General features: G+C 59.0%; 1 protein-coding gene across 2 annotated transcripts; it reads left to right on the top strand.

Annotated features, from left to right (window-relative positions):
* Positions 1-1,561: 1,561 nt before the first annotated feature.
* On the top strand, positions 1,562-20,153 carry TTYH1 (tweety family member 1). 2 transcript variants are annotated; one of them, XM_037517196.2, is made up of 13 exons: positions 1,562-1,774; positions 4,733-4,911; positions 6,751-6,862; positions 7,451-7,671; positions 8,770-8,865; positions 9,886-9,958; positions 10,290-10,365; positions 10,786-10,841; positions 10,955-11,047; positions 11,221-11,313; positions 14,019-14,161; positions 14,462-14,542; positions 14,659-20,153. In XM_037517196.2, exons 1-13 carry the CDS (start codon positions 1,649-1,651, stop codon positions 14,690-14,692), a joined length of 1,383 nt encoding a protein of 460 aa, XP_037373093.1. In that variant the 5' UTR covers positions 1,562-1,648; the 3' UTR covers positions 14,693-20,153. The 2 variants fall into 2 exon arrangements, with proteins under 2 accessions (XP_037373093.1, XP_037373094.1); XM_037517197.2 differs by lacking the exon at positions 14,659-20,153 and adding an exon at positions 14,284-14,329.
* Positions 20,154-20,966: the final 813 nt, after the last annotated feature.

The raw sequence follows: 20,966 nt of genomic DNA on the forward strand, positions 1-20,966 counted from the left end.
GTCCAGCCACACACACCATGACATTGGAACCTTCTCCCCTTTAGCAAATTCAGCTTGTGGAGCAAACACTGGTTGTGGACATGACATAGGAGATTGTCCAGTCCAGGTCTTTGGGCAACCTAATCTCATCCCTTTCCCCCTCATTTTACAAAGAGGGGATCAGAGACCCCATCAAAAGAAATCACTGGGCCAGGGTAACTCAGCGCGACACACAGAGGCTCATCCGGGGATCTTCCAGGCCATGGAGCCAGCTGGTTGGGGTTGGTGGGACATGACTCAGCAAGAACCGGAGGTGGCCTGCAGGAGACCCAGGGCGGACGATGAGTCTTTGCCCTACTCTTCCTGGGTCCACCGTCACTGGTGCCAGCAATTTCCTCCTCGTCATCACCACCATCCCTGCTCGCCACCTTCACCTCATTATCATCACCGTCTTCATTATCCTCACTGTCCTCATCACCGTTCTCACCACCACCATCCTCATCCTCAGCCCCCCACCGTCTTTATTGTCCTCTCTGGCAACTCCCGCAGCCCTTTCTCTCCAGTCTCGGGCAGAGTGTTGGGATGAAGTAGGTGTAACACTAACCTCCCCTTTCTTCTCCCCACCCGGCTAGTCTCACCCCCACCCCCCGGGAGACACCAGGTGTGGGCACCCTGCGTGAAGAATCTAGTCCTGATTCACAGGGATGGGAGACCCCAGGCTAGATTCCCAGGGTTCTTAGTTTTAGTTCCGACAGGGACTGTCTGGGGGGCGCTGCCAAGTGGCCAGGTCCCCTCCGAGAGTGACAGTGTGGCCGCAGTGGGCTCCCGTGGATGGATGTAGGTCGTGACTGTGAAAATACTAGTAAACGGTAAAATGGCAAGGGGCGGAGGGATTCTTATATTCCTGGAAGTCACCCCCTCCTCGGTCAGTTTGGAGAGGCTCTTCAACACGCGGGAGGCATCCCTAGAAAGGCGGGAGGGGTCGCTGCGTGGATAAGCGAGACTGTTCTTTGGCAGGAGGAGTCCTGCAGGTGTGAGGGGTCCTTACACCTGGGCTCGCTGTACCCCCTGGGATGGGGTATTTATGAGGGAAGGTTTGGGGCCTTCTAGGGGTTGTCCTTCTCAAAGCTGGGGAGGGCTCTTACCAGATGGTGGCGTCCTTTACAGGTGCGAGCACACACACGGGAGGAAAATTTTTTTTTGATGCAACTGCCTTTTTTGTACAATGCTGAGCAAGTGCTGGCGACCTTGGCACGGACCTGAAGGTTCTTCCTAAATGTAAAGGGAACCGTATGCCGTGGGTGATCGCCCTGCGCGCGCGGCCTCGTATGGGCAAGGAAGGGTGGTTTTCTCGTCGTCTCTGGCCTGCCGCGCTCTCCCGGGGCCGCCCTGGGACGGCCGCGGCACCTGGGCACCTGCGCGGGCAGGTGGGCGCCGCCCGCGAGGCCGGTGGGCGGCCCAGGGGCGCAGTGCCCCCCGCGGCCGCCAGGGGCAGTGTCGTGCCCGCCGGCCCGCGCGGCCCGCTCTCCCCCAATCTCCGCCCCCCATCCTCGCCCTCCCCCCGCGCCGCTCCCCGAGCCCGGCCAGACCCCGCTCCGCCCGCGCCCCGCTCGGCTCCCGAGGCTCCCGCAGCCCCGGCGTCGGCCCCGCTGCGCCCTCCCCGGGGGCCATGGGGGCGCCCCCGGGCTACCGCCCCTCGGCGTGGGTGCATCTCCTCCACCAGCTGCCCCGAGCCGACTTCCAGCTCCGCCCGGTGCCCAGCGGCTTCGCGCCCCGGGAGCAGGAGTACCAGCAGGTGGGAGCGGGCCGGGGCCGGGGCGCGGGGCGCGGGGGGCAGAGCCTCTGGGTCGGCGGAGCAGGGGCTGCGGGGAGATGTCCGTGCTCCGGGGGCGAGGACCGGGCCGGACTCTGGGGTCTCTGCAGGAGCAGGAGTGTGGGGTCCGGACCTGGAGGTTCCCCCGGGACGAGCTCTGGGGGACCAGACCCCTAGCTCCTTCGCGGGGGGACTCGGGGCCTGGACCGGGGTCCCAGAGAGGGAGGGACGCCCCCAGGGTTCGCGTGTCGGGGCGCCGCGGGGGCTTGGCCTCCCGGTCCGCGGCCGCCCCTCCCTCCGCTCGCGCACCTGCTCGGGTGCCGCGGCGGGTCGGGTCGTGGCGGGTGGGGAGCGCGGGCGCGCGGGCTTGGGGACTCGGCTGAGACTGAAATGGAGAAGGGGTTCGGGGCGCAGGGCCGCGCTGGGGGTGCGCCGGAGGCGCGGGAGGAGGCGGCTCGGCAGCCCGTCCCAGGACGGCGGCCCCGGGGCGCGGAGGGAGGGTGGGGGCAGGGGCGCCGGCGCGTCCGGAGGGTGGGGCCGGCGTGGGAGCCGAGCAGAGCCCGGAGCCCGGGGGAAGGGGCCCCGGCTGGCTCAGCTCCAGGGGGGAGCAGAGCCGTCCCCTGACCCACTTTGATTCGGCCCTTGACTTTGAGACTAGAGAGGAGAAAGGCTTGGCCGGCGGGGGCGGGCGGGGGGCGCTGGGGCCCCGGGGGCCGGGGAGGGGCCGGGCTCCCTGTGGGTCTGTCTAGGCGGCTCCCGAGTCCGGGGCCTGGGGCTGGAGAGTTGGGGGGTCCAGCGAGGCGGAGATGGGCTGTGTGCAGTGTGCTGAGCTATTTGGGTCACGGCTGTGCCAGCCTGGGCAGCTCCTCCCCGCCTGCTCCGCGCTGCCCTCTCCCCACCACCAGCGGCCGCATCCCCTCACCCACAGCCAGGGTTACACAATCACACCCCCAGCGCCTGGGACGCATGCCCGCGCCCGCGCCCGCGCCCGCAGGGAGACCTTCCCACGCGGGCCGCACAGCCGTGAGTGGGGTCCTGGCACAGGGTCAGGGCCGGCGCTGGAGAGCTCACTCTGCCCCCAGTGTTCGCGCTCCTCCCAGGAGGGGCACTGCCCCGGGGAGACCAGGGGTGGGCCACAGGGGGAGGGCACCCACATTCTCACACAGGTCCACAGACTCATGCACACACGTATTCACACACATGCATACACACCTCCCCACACACTCATCACACACACACATATCCACACATGCACCACACATGCATGTCCACCAACTCAGAACCAGGCACACAGAGATCCACACATGCACCCATAACACATGCACACTCACCCATATACACACTTGCATGCACACTCACATATTCACGTATGCACACAGACACCCACACCCTCAGAGACGCGCTAACATATGCACATGCACACACACATCACATGCACATATATAGATGCACCCACATGTTCACACACCCGCACACACTGACACACACATATACTCACATATACACACTTGCATCTATAAACATACATGTACCAACTCACCTATACATACACGCCCATATAGGTCCTCATTCACGTATACACCCTCACACACGTATACTCGTGAAAATACTAGCATGCACATGCATGCATATATGCACACACTCACATTCACATATACACACTCATGTCCACACATTCCCACACACATAACACACTCACACGCCTATACATTCACATAGGCATGCACCCTCACTCACACATCACACAGGCACACATTCACACGCTTTCTTTTTCTCTCACTCACACATACACCACCGGAGACCACTCGCAGACTTAAGAAACCATGCCCAGAAACACAAATGCCCACAGGCCACTCCCACACCTGCAGACCAAGACACACACTCACCTGCATGGCCTTACCCAGCAGATGGACTCACAAAGCGGAGATACCCAGTCTCACAGCTAGAAACACGGACAGCCCACAGTGTGTGCCACATGTACCACATGCATCACACACCACACTCATCGCCCAGGCACACACAGTCACACTCACACATTCCTCATGGCAAGGACAAAGGCTGAAACACTGTGGCTTAGGGGAAACAGCCTTGTGAGTCCAGGGGTCTGATTCTGTCCCCAGGGCTGCCTCTACTGTGCTGTGTGACTCCAGATAAGCCCCGGCCCGGCCTCAGGGGCGTCTGAGAAGCAAGACAAGACATTGCCCGGGGCTGCTTGAAACCCTGCTTTATATTTATCCCACTCTGCTCTGCAAGGCTTCCCTGCACAGACAGGCGTTCTCCCTCTGTCTCCCTCTCCTTCACCCCACTCCCAGGTCCTCACTCTCTCTATCTCCCTGTCTCCCCCTTGGAGCCTTGCACACACACATACACGCATGTGCACTCACTGTCACGGATGCTCTCACGTCCCCCACCCCATGAGTGCCTGGGTGACAGACTCGCATGGGGTGGGTGTGTGGAGCTCACCAGCAGGGGGGAGAGAGCAGTGAGCAGGGAGGGTGGGCAGGGAGGAGGGACTAGGAAGCCGCCACCCCCAACCTGTGGCCAAGAACCTGCCCCTGCCACCCCCTGAGCCCCCCACTGTTCCGTAACCCAGGTCTCCCCAGGTTCTGGAAGATGCCCTTTCCAACCATCTGGTGTGTGTGTAGGGGGGAACTGAGGCTCAAAGAGGGGCCCTGGCCAAAGATCACACAGCCCCTGGAGGCAGACCAGGCCTCCCTGTTGGAAGAGCCTCCAGCCACCCAGCCCAAGTCCTGGATCCCAGCTGCCAGCTTGGGTGGAGCTGGGCACCTCGTGTTTCCCTACAAACCTGGATAGCACAGGATGGCCCCCACCTAGGGAGGGACACCTTCCCCGTCTGCCCTAATCCCGTGGTCGGAACCTCTAGCCACGGGGGGAGAGAGCTGCGGGACCCCCTGAGACTGCTGTGGTCCCCCCTTCCAGGCCCTGTTGCTGGTGGTGGCCTTGGCTGGCTTGGGCTTGGGCCTGAGCCTCATTTTCATCGCTGTCTACCTCATCCGCTTCTGCTGCTGCCGGCTCCCAGAGCCCCCTGGGGCCAAGAGCCCCCCGCCTGGGGGAGGCTGTGTCACCTGGAGCTGCATCGCGGCCCTTCTCGTCGGCTGGTAAAGGGGCCCCGGGGTGGGAGGGGCACGGGGACGGGGTTTCCTCAGCTCTGGCGGTCTTCCCGGAGGTGTCCGCAACCCCACTCCAGCCTCGCTGCCCAGAGAACCGTTCCTACTTGTGGGCTGGAGAAACTGAGGTGCAAGGGCAGTAACTTCTCACCCAAAGGGCAGCTGGCCCCTGGCAAGACAGGGTCCTGGTGAAGAGCAGCGACCAGCCTGCTGGGTTTGGCGGCTTGCTAGCAATGGGGGGTGTGACCCCGGGAGTAATGCAGTGGCCTCAGTTTCCACCTCTAACTGGGCATTATAGTGCCGGCTGCCCCCCGTGACGGTCAGACTGGACAAGGACTGGCCGGGCCTGGCTCACCTTTGTCTGCCTCAGTGTAAACTGGTGACAGCACTCATCCACTCACTCCTTCACACACCGTTTTTCTGCACACCTACTATGTGCCAGGAGCTACTGAACTGGTCAGGCTAGGCCCCGCCCTCAGGGAGACAGACACCAAGTGTGTTTTCAGTCCCAGAGCACCTGCCCTGGCCAGACCCCAGGTGGCCGGAGCTCCTCCAGTAACTGCTGGAGTGGGGCTGTCACTCGGCTTGTCAGAGGTCTGCGCCAAGCGGGACAGAAGGCAACTGTTCAAGGCCACAGGTCCAAGTCGTTCACCCAGACCCACAAGCCCAGTAGGCCCAGGGGCCTTCTGGGACACCCCTAGGAGAGAGGAACTGAGATCTGAGGGCAGCCATTGATCAGGAGCCAGCTCTGGGCACAGGGCTTGTCCCCCACAACCCCGCCAAGGCATGTTCTGCTCTCCTATCGCACAGGTTAGAGGGAGCTGTCTGGAAGCAAGTACCCCACCCCCACCCCTGCTGGTTTCTGCCACCTCTCAGTGCTGGGAGCAGCAGTGTGTGTATTTGGGGGGTGTATGAGGGGGGAGATGGGCATCCCATCTCCAAGATGCTTCCTCTTCAGGCTCCCCTAGTGAGGGTGGAAGCGGGGGTGGACAAAGGCCCTGCGGGGGAGAGACACCGCTGGTCCCCCGGGCCTGGGAACAAGAGAAGCTTTGTGGGGCTGTGAACAATGGGGTGGGGGTGCCGGGCAGGGTGTCAGATCCCAGGGCCGGGGCTGGGGTGGGAGCCTGCGTAGTCGTCGGGGGCTGGGAACTGGAAGGAGGCGTGGGCCTCCCTCCTCCCTGGTTGGGTCCTGGCCACTCCGAGGAGGGACACACGGAGGGGGGCGCTGAAGAAGGGGGGTGGGCCCGTATTCAGGCCCCACAATGGAGCTCTGTGTGTTGGCCATGGAGGGGCGGGGGCTGGTCCCTCGTCCCACATTCCCTTGCTGTCCTCCCAGCTGGCCAGGCGCTGGGTCCTGGGGCGGGGGAGGGCTGGAAGCTCCAGGCTCAGGGTGCCCCTGGTCTTGGTGCCTGGGGGCCTGCATGCCCATGACCCCCCAGAGGCAGGAGAGGGGATGCCTGGCTCTGAAGGGACTGGTGCTAGAGATGCTGGCGGCAGGAGAGGCCAGTGAGGGGCCTGCAGCCATTAGGGCTGGGAATTCCCATGCCGGGGTGGCGCGACTGGGACTCCGCTTTGGTGAGGCGCGAGTTAACTCCAGAACCCCCTTCTCTCTGCCACCACTCCACCCACCATTAGCATCACAATGACGTGCCTGGCCGGGGGAGTGGGACCTTCCTGTTGCCTTGGCAACGGGGGGGGGCAGGCTGGAGCCGTTTCTTTCCCACGACAGCCTGGACCAATGGGATGGGGGTAGGAGACGGATGGGGTGTGTGAGGAGGCGGGAGAAGGTGTCCCCCAGGGTCCCAGGGTTGTGATTCCCCCCCTTCACAGCGCGGGCATTGGCATCGGTTTCTATGGCAACAGCGAGACCAGTGATGGGGTGTCCCAGCTCAGCTCGGCCCTACTGCATGCCAACCACACGCTCAGCGCCATTGACTACCTGGTGAGGGGCCAGCGCCGGCCAGACCCCAGACCCGTGCCCACACTGGGCCCCCGCACCGCCTTCTGGGGGGAAGGGGACCTGAGTCAGAGTCAAAACCCAGACCTGAAACTGGGGACCCCCTGACTCAGACTTTCAGGTTCAAACCTGCAGACCTCAGACCACACACCTGCGCCCATCTTGACTGCAAGTTAGAATCTTGCAGCTCAACCTTAGAACGTCAGCCCAGGTGGGGGGTTCAATCCCCAGCCCCAGGATTCCAGACCCTGTGGTCAGTACCCCCTGACCGCAGACCTTAGATTTCTTGTCCACTTACAGTCCCGGGACAACAGAGCTCAGAATCGAGACCCCAGACTCAGGACAGCTGATGCCAAGGTCACGCCGGGCATCCAGACTCTACCTGGCCTGGAGCCACAGAGCCCCCACTAAATGGACTGCAGAGCCTCCTCCATCTCTTCTCCATCCTCAGAAACCCCAGTCCCCAGATCTCAGACACCCACCATAGCTCACTCGTCTGCACCCCACAACCCTGTGTCTGAACCCCTGGCTCCCCCAGCACAGCCTCTGCTGACCGCAGGCCCCTGTGTCCAGGTTTCGGAGGTGGTGGAGAGACTGGGCGAGGCCGTGAGGTCGGAGCTGACCTCTCTGGAGGAGGTGCTAGCGCAGCGCACTGAGCTGGTGGCGGCTGCCCGGGGTGCTCGACGGCAGGCGGAGACCGTGGCCCAGCAACTCCAGGGGCTGGCCTTCTGGCGGGGCGTGCCCCTGAGCCCCACGCAAGTGGCCGAAGATGTGTCCTTCGTGGAGGAGTATAGGTGAGCGGCTGCCCTTCTGCCCTGAGCGGCCCACCTGGGTGGCCGCACCCCCAGGGACGCAGCGGGGCCTGGCCTTGCTTGGATGTCATCCCCGGGGAAGGGTATGTGATAGGCGTCGGGTGGGTGGAGATCAGGGATGCCCTACAGTGCCCCCGGTGGCTCCCCGGCAGAGGACTGGCCATCCCCCCCTGCCGGCAGTCACAAGGTTGAGAGATGGACTGTCTAGAGAGGGGTCAAGTGGTTCTGGGCCACCCTCGCACCGGGTGCTCACACGCTCACTCACTCACCCCTTCAGCCACCCCTGCGCTCACTCAGCCCATGGCCGCCTCCAGGGAGCGTGGGGCTGGCAGTGGGGGCGGCGGGCAGCCAGCCCTGCAGGGTCAGAGCAGAGGCTGCGTGGAGGCGGGGGTGACTCTCCCCTTGCCACTGTGGTGGCCCAGCTCCTGCACAGCTGTGCTGGGCACAAAGGTCAGGCCTCTGTGGCCCGCTAAGCAGGTGCTAGGCGTGGTGCTGTGGCCGCAGGCGCTCCCTCTGTTCTAGTCAGTGAGTGACGCCACCGCTTGCTTAGGAGCCAACAGCCTCCCAGGCGCCGACTCACACTCTGGCTGAGTCAAGTTCATTCTGTGCCTGCGCTCTTCTAAGAACTTGAAGCCTTCTCCCCTCAGCAGCCTCACAGGGGGGAAACTGAGGCACAGGAGGCAAAGTTACTGAGTTACAAGTAGTGAGGAAGTGGGGGGCTGGCTTGGAGCCCATGTAGGCTCTTCTGGAGCACAGTGTCCTCAGGGCGTCCCCTGTGTCATCCATCTGGTTGGAGCCTGGGCATGGCCCTCCTACTCTGCAGGGCCTGGGGGCGCTGTGGCCCCTGAGGCCAGGTCCCAGCGCTCATGCATAGTCCTGCTGGGTGCGGTCCCAGGGCCCCTGGGACCTCTCTGTGCTCCAAACATGACGTGGGCCTCCACCCAGGGCCCCCATTTCACGGATGACTTGGGCTGTGGCCCGGAGTCCTGGACAGCACGTGGCCATGAGTATGGGGTATACTGGCACCATTTGTGCACCGAAGGTGGGGTTTGCTTCACACCTGAACCCCCATCCCCACAGGTGGCTGGCCTACGTCCTCCTGCTGTTGCTGGAGCTGCTGGTCTGTCTCTTCACGCTCCTGGGCCTGGCGAAGCAGAGCAAGTGGCTGGTGATCGTGTGAGTCTGGGCGGCCCTCCCCAGGGGCAGGGGGATGACTGTGGCTATCTACTGAGGGCTGTGGGCGCCCCTTCAGTTGCCTCAATCATTTGGTGAAGGAGGGCCCCCAGGGGACTGTCCTGCAGATGTGGGACCGGAGGCAGCAGGCCGCCAAGTCCGTGGCTGTGTGACTATTTCGGGGCTCGATCTGGCTGGATTGCAGGCCCACCCTCCTCCCTGACCGCTCCTTCTAGGTGCCCAGTGCTCTCTCCACGCTTGGCTTCTAATCTGTAACTCATGGAGTCCCCCACCAGTCCTGAAGAGGCAGGCTCCCTCTCCCTGTGTGCCAGCGGGGAGGCAGTTCTCAGAGAGGCTGTGCATCGCAGCCTCATCTCCTCCTGCTTCTGAGGGGCCATGCTGAGCCCACCGATGACTCCACACTCCGCCCCACCCGCCACGGGCCCCCTTTAGGCTGGGAGACTGCACAGCCAGATGGCTTTGTCTGGGGCCCTCAGCTTAGTCTGGGGCCCTCAGGATGTCTTCCTGCTTGCTGAACCCCTCCCCCATGCTGACTCCCCTAAAGCCCATCCCCAGAGAGAAGCCAGGAGGCTATTTCAGCCCAGAGGCTGTCTCCACTCTTGGGAAGAGGAGTGTGCTAGACAGAAGGGAGGCTGCCCAAGCTCTGGGGGACACGGGCCCAGATCCTTGCAAGTCAAAGCCCAAAGTTGTATAAATGGAGCACAGTTACCAGCCCCCCACCCAATCCCAAATCAAGGTTGGGGGCAGAGCCTGGCTGGGGTCCAGGTCTGGGCCTGCCAGCCCAGGGCCCCCTCCCCTCACCCAGGCAGGGCCCAGATGGTCACCCTGATGACAACCATCATGGGCCCCCAGTCCCCTCTTCTCTGCCCTAATTCTGATCTTCTGGCTCCAGAGGTTGGTGGGGATGGAGGTGGTGCTGTGCTGGGGTTTGGGGCGGAAGAGAGGAGACAGCTGGGAAGAGTCAGTAACCCAGAGTCCTGCAACCCCACTGCACCCCCACAGGATGACAGTGATGAGTCTCCTTGTTCTTGTGCTAAGCTGGGGCTCCATGGGCCTGGAGGCAGCCACAGCTGTGGTGAGTGCTGGGGCCATGAGGGCTGGCACCCTACTCCTAGATCTGGGGGTGGGGGCATTCCACTACCTTAGGTCCTAAGAGGAGGAACCTGGGGGCCAGGGTCACAGGTTCTGAGGCTGGGGCTGGTTGCCTAGGTCCTGAGGTACTGGGATCCTGAAATTTGCGGTCTGTGGGAGGACGGGCTTGGGCCTGGACTCCCGAGTCTGGGGGAAGAGGGGCTGGGGGGTGGACTCCTGGCTTCCCAGGACTGGGTGGGAGCTGGGCCCTGAGCTCTGAGGAAGCATGGAACTTTGCAGTTTTTGGTCTGACTCCCCCTCCTCTGCCACACCAGGGCCTCAGCGACTTCTGCTCCAGTCCAGACACCTACGTCCTGAACCTGACCCAGGAAGAGACTGGGCTTGGCTCAGGTGATCCCATGGACTGGTACTGGCCCTGAGGCCTCTGTGCTCTGTCCCGTCTGGTGGGGTGGGAGCGCAGTCATCAGCCAGGCCCTGGGAGCTCTCTGCATCCTGCTGGTGGGCTGGGAAAGCAAGAGGGTTGCTGTTGCTGGGATCAGGAGAGGGGGCAGCTGGGAGGACTTGGCCACTTGTGAGAAAATGTGGGGAGCAGCAGAACCCGGTTTCCGGGGCAAGCTAGGAGACCAGCATGCTGTGCCTGCTGGAGCAGCGGGAGCAGGCGCTGGGCAGGTGGTTTCGAAGGCCAGGCCACTGGCACCACTGAGGGGTCCTGAGTGGGGGAGGGGCCTCTGGCGCCGCTCCCCTCCCACCGTCCCCTGGAGGCTGGGGCCCAGGCTCATGGCCTCCCCTTTTCCCTCCCTCCTGCTTCAGACATTCTCAACTATTATTTCCTCTGCAACCAGGCCGTGTCCAACCCCTTTCAACAGGTTAGAGCCGAGGGCAAGGGGGAGGGGAGGCGGCGGGTTCTGGGGGGTGTTGCAGGCACCGGGCCCGCAGATGGGACTGCGACCCCTGGGTCCACCCGCTTGTCTTCCCGCAGAGGCTGACGCTGTCCCAGCGAGCTCTGGCCAGCATCCACTCGCAGCTGCAGGGCCTGGAGCGGGAGGCCGTTCCCCAGTTCCCGGCTGCGCAGGTGGGGCTCGGGACCCTCCTGCACAGACCCAATCCAAGGGGGGAGTCTGGGCGTCGTGGGCGGGGCCTGCACGGAGGGGCGGGGCGCCAGGCTGGGCGGGGCCTGAGGGCCCGGGCAGCACCCAGGTGGGCAGACTGAGGGGCCGGTGGGATCATGTCTCCCTGCCGTCGCAGAAGCCTCTGCTGTCCTTGGAGGAGACGCTGAACGTGACCGAAGGAAACTTCCACCAGCTCGTGGCCCTGCTGCACTGTCGCGGCCTGCACAAGGTGACCCCTGCCCCCTCCCGGATTCGTCTCTCACGGGGAGCCTCTGCCTGCACCCTGGCCCCTTCCAGTCTCTCTCCCGTTGCCCCTTGAATCTCCCTGTCTCCGTAGCTATTATCTGTTGTCTGGCTCTTCTGCGCCCACCTCCGCCTAGCCCTCCGCCCCTGTCCTCTGCAGTCCCCCTTGACGCCCCTTTACGTCCCTCTTCCCCCGCCAGTCCTCCACCTTTGCATTCCCTCCCGCTCCTCCGTGCTCCTCCTCCTCCTCTCCCCTCCTCCCCGTCCTCGAGGCTGTGCGGAGTTCGTGGGCTCTGAGCAAGGCTGCCTGGGTGCCAGTCTCAGGCAAGTCACCAATGCCTCGCGCCTCAGCCTCCTCACTTACAAAACCGGGGCTGGAGACCCAATACCTGCAAAGTTCTGTCAGTGCATCGTCTTGCGCGGCAGGGTGGGCGGACACGCAGGAGGAAGGTGCCTGCTGGGCGCCCTGCCCAGGCTGACTCCCGCTTCCACTTGCAAGGGGAGGAAGAGGAGGCCTGCTGGACCGGCGGCTGTGAGGGCTGGAGAGAACCTGTCTCCCCATGAGGAGCTCCCCAGCCACCCCCTGTGGTGGCTCCTTAGTCATCCTATCTAGAAACCGCCACTGTTGCAACCCCAGCTAGCTGACCTGCACCATGAGGGGTAGAGTTGGGGCACCCAAGGCGCCCCAGCCCATGAAGGAGGCAGGGAACTCTCTACCTCCCCGGTCCACACAGCCAGAAAGGCGCCCAGTTTCCTTCCTCCTGCTTCCAGAGTATCTCCATCCGCCCAGGTGGGAGCTATCTCAGGCTTGGCTCTGCCATGGACGCCCAACTCCTTTCAGGGTCCCCATCTCGGGCCCTCGACTCTTGAATAGGGTTGCCAGGTCCAGCAAACAAATAATTGGACCGTAATAAGCTTGTCCCAGACCCTCCCGGGGAGCTGCTGTTACCGAGAAATTTATTTGTCGGGTGTCTGAAATTCAAATCTAACTTGGCCTGGGTTTGATCTGATGACTGTACCCAGAGAGATCCATTGTTCCCCCACCCACCCGGCATGGATCTGAGCTGGGCCTTGCTGGTTCTGATGCCTTCCAGGACTCCTTCCCCACTGCCCCTAAAGCTTCTGAAACTGGCACTTTAATGGGGGTGGCGGGGGTGGAGTAGGGGCAGCACAGAATCTACTCAGATGAGCTGAGCACAGGAGCCAGAAGGTGGGCCTCCTCCAAGGTAACCCTTTAACTCAAGGGCAAACCAGGACCCCCGCATTTCTGGTTGGTGCGGGTCCCACTGGGCCAGATCAGAGCTCCTGAGACTGCTTTGTGAAGGGGGGAAGAGAAGGGGTGCAGGGGTCAGAGTCTCTACCCTGCACTGACGCACCAGGTGACCCTGGGCCTCAGTTTCCCCATCTGGGCCTCAGGATCTCACATATTAAAATCAGGACAGGGGCTTCAGGGATGAGGTGGAAGGAGCCTGACAGCCCTGGCTCTGATCCCAGCTCTGCCCCTTCCCGGCTGTGACAGGGTGAGCGCCTGGCCCTCCCTGGGCGTCACCCTGGACCACTGCAGAATGCGTCAGTGGGGGTGGGAGCTGATCTCTGCCTCGCTGGGCTTTGGAGGGCAAAAGGATGATGTGCAGGTGCCTGATCTGAGTGGCAGTTCTGGGCACCCCCACACCAGGGGCCCACGCCAGGCACCTAGGACTATCATTTCTGCTCTACCCACACCATCCACAGCATTCCACCAGCGAGTCCCGCGGCCCTTCCTCTGAGCTTATCCGGGCTCACTGTCGCCACGGCCACCCTAGTTCTTGCCCGCCACCCCTCCTGCCCAAAGGCCCCAGAGCCCATGCCCTGTCTCCTGTCTGGCCTGCCTCCCCTCCCTTCCCCACATAGCCAATAGCCAAGCAAGCCTTTAAAACCACAATCTGATCAAGTCTTTCCTCCTCTGCTCAAAATGCTCCAGCAATTTCCTTGCCCGCGGATTAAAGTGGCACCTCGCCCGACCTCCCAGGGCCTGTGGGCCCTCCCCTCAGGGCGGCTGATGCTGAGGCCTCAGGGGGGCAAGGCCCCCTCCTGGGGCTGCCTCTCTGCTGGCAGGGCCCTGGGCCAGCCTTCTGGTCCTCTGTGGCCTGAAATGACCTGCCGGGGCTGGGCTACTGCAGTTCCCCTGGAGCAGGCCCTGGCCCGCCCTGCCAGGTGGGTATGGCCCAGCAGCCGGCCGATGACGGCGCTGCCATCTCCAGGTGACAGTGAGGACAGGCCGCATTTTCAGGGCACCCTGTGTGTAGTCAAAGTTCCAGGCAGCGCTTTGCCCAGGGGACAGTGGAGAAGGGGGGGGGGGACCTTGCAAGGTGTCACCACTGGGAAGGGCACATTCCTGGCATTTGAGTGCGTGGGGCCCAGGGGAGCGGCCTGCGGCTGGGCCCTGCAGGAGACAGGCCACGCAGGGGCAGAGGACTCGGTGGTGGAGCGGCCGAGAGCGGGAACGCAGCTGCGGGTGTGATGGAATGGTGGCTGCGGCACCTGCTGCAGCTGAGCGCGTGCTCTGTGCCAGGCGCTGCTGAGCACCGGAAGAAACTGAGGCAGAGAGGCTGGGTGACTAGCCCAGCATCGCACGGCTTGGGGGAAGAGTCTGAGTCGGCACACAGCGTGCACGTGGGGGGGCCTCTCCGCTGACGGCCCCCTCCTCCCCAGGACTATGGCGCCGCCCTGCGGGGGCTGTGTGAGGACGCTCTGGAGGGGCTGCTCTTCTTGCTGCTCTTCTCCCTCCTGTCTGCTGGGGCCCTGGCCACCGCCCTCTGCAGCCTGCCTCGGGCCTGGGCCCTCTTCCCACCCAGGTCAGGAGGGAGGGGCCAGGGGCCGGGGGCGGGGAGGGCCCTCAGGCCCCTGCTGGGGGGGGTCAGCCTCCTGATGGATCCCCCATCCTGCTTCTCTGCCACTCCTCCCCATCGCACCCCAGTGACGACTATGATGACACAGACGATGATGACCCTTTCAACCCTCAGGTACTGGACTCCTGGGTGTGAGGGGAGAGGCCGGGGCCGGACTCCTGGGCCTGAGGGAGGAGGGTGGGGCCTGGGCCCCGGGTCTGAGGAGCCCAAGCCCTTATCATCTGTCTCCCATCTCCTTCGGGGCAGGAATCCAAGCGCTTCGTGCAGTGGCAGTCATCTATCTGAGCCCCTTCTCCAGGCCAGACGGGCGGCGGCCCCCCCTCTCCGGTGAGCCTCCAGAGTGACACCCTGTTCCCTAGCCAGCCCTACCCTCCCACCTCCGCCTCCGTCCCGGTGCCAATGGCCTCCACTGCATGGACCTGTCTCTGCCTCTCTCCCTGCAGCTCCTTCCCTGGCTGCCGGAGAAGACCCCACTAACCCTGCCTGACGGGCGCCCACCATTGCTAACAGCAGCCCTGGCCACGGACACCCCAAACCACTGCTCACTGTCCTGCCCCCTCAACATGTCTGAGCCCTGGGAAGAAGGTGAGGGGGCGGGCCAGTCCCTGGCAGGGAGGGGGCAGCCACCAGCCCCAGGTCCCACCCCGAAGGGACACGACACTCTGCCTAGCAGCTTGGGGCGCTCTTAACTTGCTGCACTAACTTGGGAACGGGGTGATTTGAAATAAAAGGGAAGACTTTATTTTACAAGCAGCTGGGCCCTTCTCATTTCTCCCTCCCCAACTGGCCGCCCGGTTGGGGAGGCCCCTCCCTCAGCCCGTGGCTACCAGGTGCTTCTGCCCCTGTCCAGCTCTGCAGTGGTTCCAAAGGGCTTGTTCCTTTTTAAAAAATAGGGAACATTCCCCCACGTCTAAAAGTAGCGCAGGTGTCCCGACGCACCTGGGGCAGAACAGGCGGCCTCGCCGTCCCCAGCGTGCACGGCTCTGGCAGAGACAGCTTCTGGGAAGCGGGCAGTCTGGGCGGGGGCGCAGCTGATGGGACTCGTTCTGCATGGAGCGCACCCACCCACACGCGGACGGGACGATCTGAGGGAGCACCCACCGAGGGCCAGGCTCTTCACAAGACATTGGGAGCATCTATATCGTGCGTCCTGGCCGGGAAGGGGAGGGTTAGGCAAGGCCTACTGACACCGGGAAGGTGACTTACTGGACAAACTGCAATGAGAAAAACACCATCGAGTCAAGAAGCAAACCAATAGTCTGGAGAAAATTGTTTTTGTTTTATGAAATACAGCAAAAGTGTGTTCTTCTTTATACATGAACACATAATCCTCAGTGAAAGAAACAAGAGGACTTGGAGATAAGCAGGTGAGGTGAACATCCCAACAGGAAAATCCCAAACGCCAGGGAACAGATGGTGTCAGAACTGCCACTGGAAGTTTCAGGAGACAGCAGGTCTGTGTCGCCCGCCCGGACTGCATGGGGAGACCAGAGTGAGAAAGGCACCTGCCAACCTGGAAGGGCAGGGGCTCACATTTGCTGCCCTGGACCTGCGGAGGCAGCCTGGCGGCCCAGCTCTCCTCCCAGGATCAGACCCAGCTGTGGAGACCTTCGGAGCCGAAGACCTACTTCTGGGAACCTTATCACAGAAGGAAAGCAGATGGGGACAAGGATGGGCGTTGGAGGCTGTTTGCTGTGACAATCACCAAAACCTGTATAGTCAGGCCTCAGAGAGAGGCCAGGTGGCAGGACGCCTGGAACACCTTGCCCCTGCCTAGGTTCTGGATTGTAGGGAAAGGTGGGGAGAAAGGGACCGAGCTGGTAGTGACAGCAGGGGTGTGGCCAGCGCAGAGTTAAGGAGCCAGTGAGGTGAGTCCCTGGTGGGCCTGGCCCTGCTACTCTCACCTGGATGGATGGACAAGGATGGCCACCACTGACGGCTAGACCATGAACCCACCTCTACTCAGCAGGTGTTGCAGACGGCAACCTGTTCCTCCTCTGCAGCTGCGAAGTCCAGACAGCGCTGCTGGACCAAGAGTCTTGGCAACCTCAGGGCAGCAACACCTGGCGGGCCTGGTCTATGTCATCCTGCATCCTTCCCCGCTGCAGGGGATTTAGTTGCCCCCACAGAGACATGCAGGGTTGCTTCCGTGGCCCTGCAGGTTGTGGTAAGTGTAGGCACTGCAAGCCACATTGGATCACAGGTGTAGGCAAAGCCAGGAGAGGATCAGCTGGGCAGGAGCAGTGACTGGCACACATATTCACACCAGGCTTCGCCCAGTACCTGCTCCCTGAGCTGAGCCAGGAAAACCACCTCATCCTAGGGACACTGGTGCTCAGAAGGGCCTCACGTCAGTGATGGGGGATAATCAGGCCCCATGCTGCACTGCTCCCACTGACAAACCTTAGATGTGGAACCTAAAAGGGTTCCCCAAAAGATAGTTCCCCAAATAATCATAACTGCCTCCTAGAACAAAGCTCAAGGACATTTGTAGAATGCAGAACAACCAGCAACAGAGCAAGGTGAAACTCGCAACATCTATTATGCAATTGGGAATTGTCAGGCATGTGAAGAAGCAGGAATGAAGATAAAAAATCAATTCATTGAAACTGATACAGGTGGTAGATTTAGCAGGTAAGAACACTAGCAGTCATTACACCTGGCCCCCACTCAGAGCAAGATGGAAGTTGTAAAAAAATCCAAATATGACTTGTAGAAACTACCTTGTCTGAAAATAAAAATGCTCTGGATGGAATGAACAGCAGATTTGACATCACAAGAAGAAAGATTCCTGAACGTGAAGACATGCAAATAAAAGAGAAAAAGAAAGAGTAAGAAAAGAGAAGCGATTAATGAGCTACAGGATAACTTCCAGCAGCCTAATATATGCGTGACAGGAGACCTCAGGAGAAAGAAAAGAAGGGACAGTAAAAAATACCTGAAGAAACAATAACTTGAAAATTTTGAAATTTGTTGAAAACTATAAACGCACGGAGCCGAGGCCCTCCATGCCCCAGCACAAGCGCCGTGAAAAGAAGCAGACCAGAGCACATCTCTGCCAAATGGCTCAAGAGAAAACCTTACATTGAACAAAAATGAGGATAACATGAGAGTTCTCCTCAGGGACCATGCAGATGAGAAAGACAGTGAAGCAACATCCTTACAGCAGTGAAGGGGGAAAAAGGTGAACATAGAATTCTAGATGCGGCAAAAGTATCTTTCAAAAGTGAAGATGAAACAGACTTTTCCAGACATAGAAGCTGGAAGAATCCACGTTTTGGGGTACATTAAAGGAAGCACTTCAGAAAGAAAAAAAGATACAGGATGGACATGATTTCAACCACAGAGAAGTGAAAGGCCTGGAATGGTAAATCCCATGTTATTTCTAAAATTTCTTTAGAAGATAATTGAGTATTTTAACAAAAAATAGTGATCATAGCATAAAAGCTGGAAGAAGGGAAATAGAAATATATTTGTCTTGGTTAGTTTGAGCTGCTGTAACAGAATATCAAGGACGGGGTGGCTTAGAAAAAGCAGAAAACTTATTCCTCACAGATGTGGAGGCACTGGAAATGTCGGTGTCTGATGAGGCCTGTTTCTTGGTCCACAGATGGTGCCTTCTCACTGTGCCTCCCCTCACAGGGGAGCTCTCTGGGGCCACTCATCCGTTCATGTGGGCTCCACCCTCTTGACCTACTCTGTCCCGAAGGTCCCACATCCAAACATCATCAACTTAGGGTCCCTGTTGTAACATAAATTCGAGAGTGGCGAAACAACATTTCTCCAGAGCAATAATGTTGTAGTGTTCTTACATTGTACGTGGAGTGGTACAATATCAGTCAGTGGAAGGTAGACTGTGATAGCCCCAAGATGTGTACCGTGGAGCCAACAAAGGAGAGAGAATGGCTTTGTAACAAAAGCGCCAATCTCTGGAACAAACAGTGCTGGGACAACCTTGGTTCTGGATGTCCACTTGCAAAAAAAAAAAAAAAGAGAAAGAAAAAGAAAAAAGAATCAGACACAATGCTTATACCCTTTACAAAATGTTAACTCAAAATGGATGACACGCCTAAATTAAAATGCAAAACTGGGCCTTCCTGGTGGTGCAGGAGTTAAAAGTCTCAGTGCTATCAAGCTTTCACCAGCCGCTGTGGCCTGTGTTCGATTCCTGGCCAGGAAGCTGACCCACAGGGCTCAGCAGACCTCACCTGTCTCCCCATTGCTCCCCTCAGCAGTGTATTTCAGTAGACCCACCTGTTCTGCTCCCCAGTCTGTCTCTGGTGAATCCTCTCACAACCCCCCGCCCCGCCCCGCACCTCTGGCCTATACCCCAATTCTTATATGCACAAATAAATAAATCTTAAAAAAATAAAATGCAAAGCTATGAAATTTCTAGAACATAAGAGGAAACCCACATGACCGTAGGTTTAGTGATGAAGTTTTAGATACCACACCAAAGGCAGGAAACATGAAAAAAATGTATAAGCTGGGTTTCATTGAGACCATTATGTCTGCTCTGCGAAACCTGTCAAGAGAATAAGAAGACAAGTCACAGAATGGGAGAAAATACTTGAAAAAACTTTTGACAAAGGACTATAATATGAATACACATGGAATGCAACACTCAACAATAAGAAAACAACCCAATTAAAAAATGAGTAAAAGAGCTGAACAGACACCTGACCAAAGCTAGAGATGGCAAGTAAGCATATGCAGATACTCCACATGGTGTGTCATCAGGAAGTAAACATCACAATGAGACACCATGACACACCTCTGAGAATGGCCAAAGTTCCCACTACTGACAACATCAAATGCTGGGAGAGATGTGGAGCAACAGGAATTCTCATGGCTGCTGGAAATACCAAATGGTACAGCCAAATGGGAGGACAGTTTTGTTGGTTTCTTCAAAAAACTAAACACATTCCTACCAAACCATCAGCAAGTATGCTTCTTATTATTTACTCACATGGGTTGAAAGCTTATGTCCAACAAAAACCTGCACACAGATGTTTAGAGGAGCTTTGTTCAAAACTTGGAGGCAACCAAGTTATCCTTCAGGAGGTGAATGGATAAAACTGTGGTCACTTCAGACAATGGAGTATTACTCAGCATTGAAATGAGCAATTGAGGCATGAGAAGAGATGGAGGAAACTTAAATGCATTTGACTAAGTGAAAGAAACCAATCAGAAAAAGCCACACACTGTGTGAGTCTAAATATATGACATTCTGGAAAAGGCAAAATGATGGGGCCAGTAAAAAGACGGGTGGGAGGGGTGAGTAGGTGGAGCACAATACTCTGGTGGTGACAATACTCTGTATGATACTGTAACAGTGGATTTGTATTGTTACACACTTGTTAAGCCCACTGATTGTACACCACCAAGAATGTACCTGAATGTAAACTGTGGAATTGAGGGATAATGATATGTCAATGTAGGTTCATTAGTTGTGACAAAAGTATCACTCTGGCGAGCAATGTTGATAGTCGGGGACACTGTGCCTGTGTGAAAAGTGATAAGTAGGAAATCTTGTACTTTTCCCTTCAATTTGGCTGTGAACCTGAAACTTCTCTAAAAGAAATATTTTTTAAAAATGCTCAAACCAAAAGAAGACAGGAAGAGAGGAACAAAGATGGGACAAAGTAAATGAAAATCACAAGAAGGTATGTTTAACCATCACCATACCTATAATCACATTGAAAGCACAGTTACTCACGCCCTTTAGAAGGCAGAGATTGTATGCTTGGGTAAAAAAACAAGATCCGACAATATGCTAGCTACAAGAAACCTGTCTTAAACATATAGTTTAAGGTGAAGGGATGCCTAAGTACAGTGGGGGCCCATGGCTATGACTCTGACACAGAAACAAGACTTCAGGGGGGAAGGTGATAAACTGAAATAAAGTCTGGAGTTTAGTTACAAATATGGGCTGATGTGGTTTCCTAATTTTCACAACTATAGCACAGTCTGTGAGATGACAGCATGGGGGGGGGCTCTGGATGCAGGACTTAATATATTATCTCTGCAACTTTTTGGTAAACCTAACACTGCTCTGGGACAGAAATTTTAATTAAAAAAAAAAAAAAAGGATGGAAAAATACCAACCATGCTAACAGTAACAAAATAATACATCATTATCAACAGAAAAGTTCATTATGGAAAAGCGGAAGGAAATCACCCGGCTATGATGCCAGTGACCCGTCCCTGAACTAGACCCCCGGAGGGAAACAGGCTACAGGCTGGAAAGGCTCAAAGATAAGAAAGGCGCGTGTATAGAGAGGCCTCGCCATTCCCAGGCAGGGCATCAATGGCCTTTCAGGGTCAGCTAATCGCAGCCTCTGAGGCCTCACCCCTCTTGGGTTCAGCACAACCCCTGGCTCCTTCCACGGCCCCCCAGCTCCTTGCGTCCCCGCTGAGATCCGCAGACGCGTTCCCTCCCGCCAGGTGGGCCTTCCCTAGGGCGGCTCCCTTTCCCGGTGGAGGCTGCTCCCGTCCCCGCGCGGCCACAAACTGCACGGACTCCGCACCCTAGCTTAGGCCTAAGAATAACCACGGCTCCTGCTGACCCAGCCCAAACAGGGCCTGTCAATTCGGCCTCGCATGTCCCCTCAGGGCCACCGTACCCACCCAGCCTTCCGGCTGGCCTTAAAGCGACCCGGCGTCATTGCGTAGGCGGGAGGGCTCCTGCACCGAGCGCGGCGTTCATTGGCTGTGCAGCGCCGGGGGCGGGGGGCGCGGCCTCCGTGTG

This window comes from Talpa occidentalis, unplaced genomic scaffold (genome assembly GCF_014898055.3).
Source record: "Talpa occidentalis isolate TD23 unplaced genomic scaffold, MPIMG_talOcc4v2.1 talOcc4.17, whole genome shotgun sequence".
Classification (NCBI taxonomy): domain Eukaryota; kingdom Metazoa; phylum Chordata; class Mammalia; order Eulipotyphla; family Talpidae; genus Talpa; species Talpa occidentalis.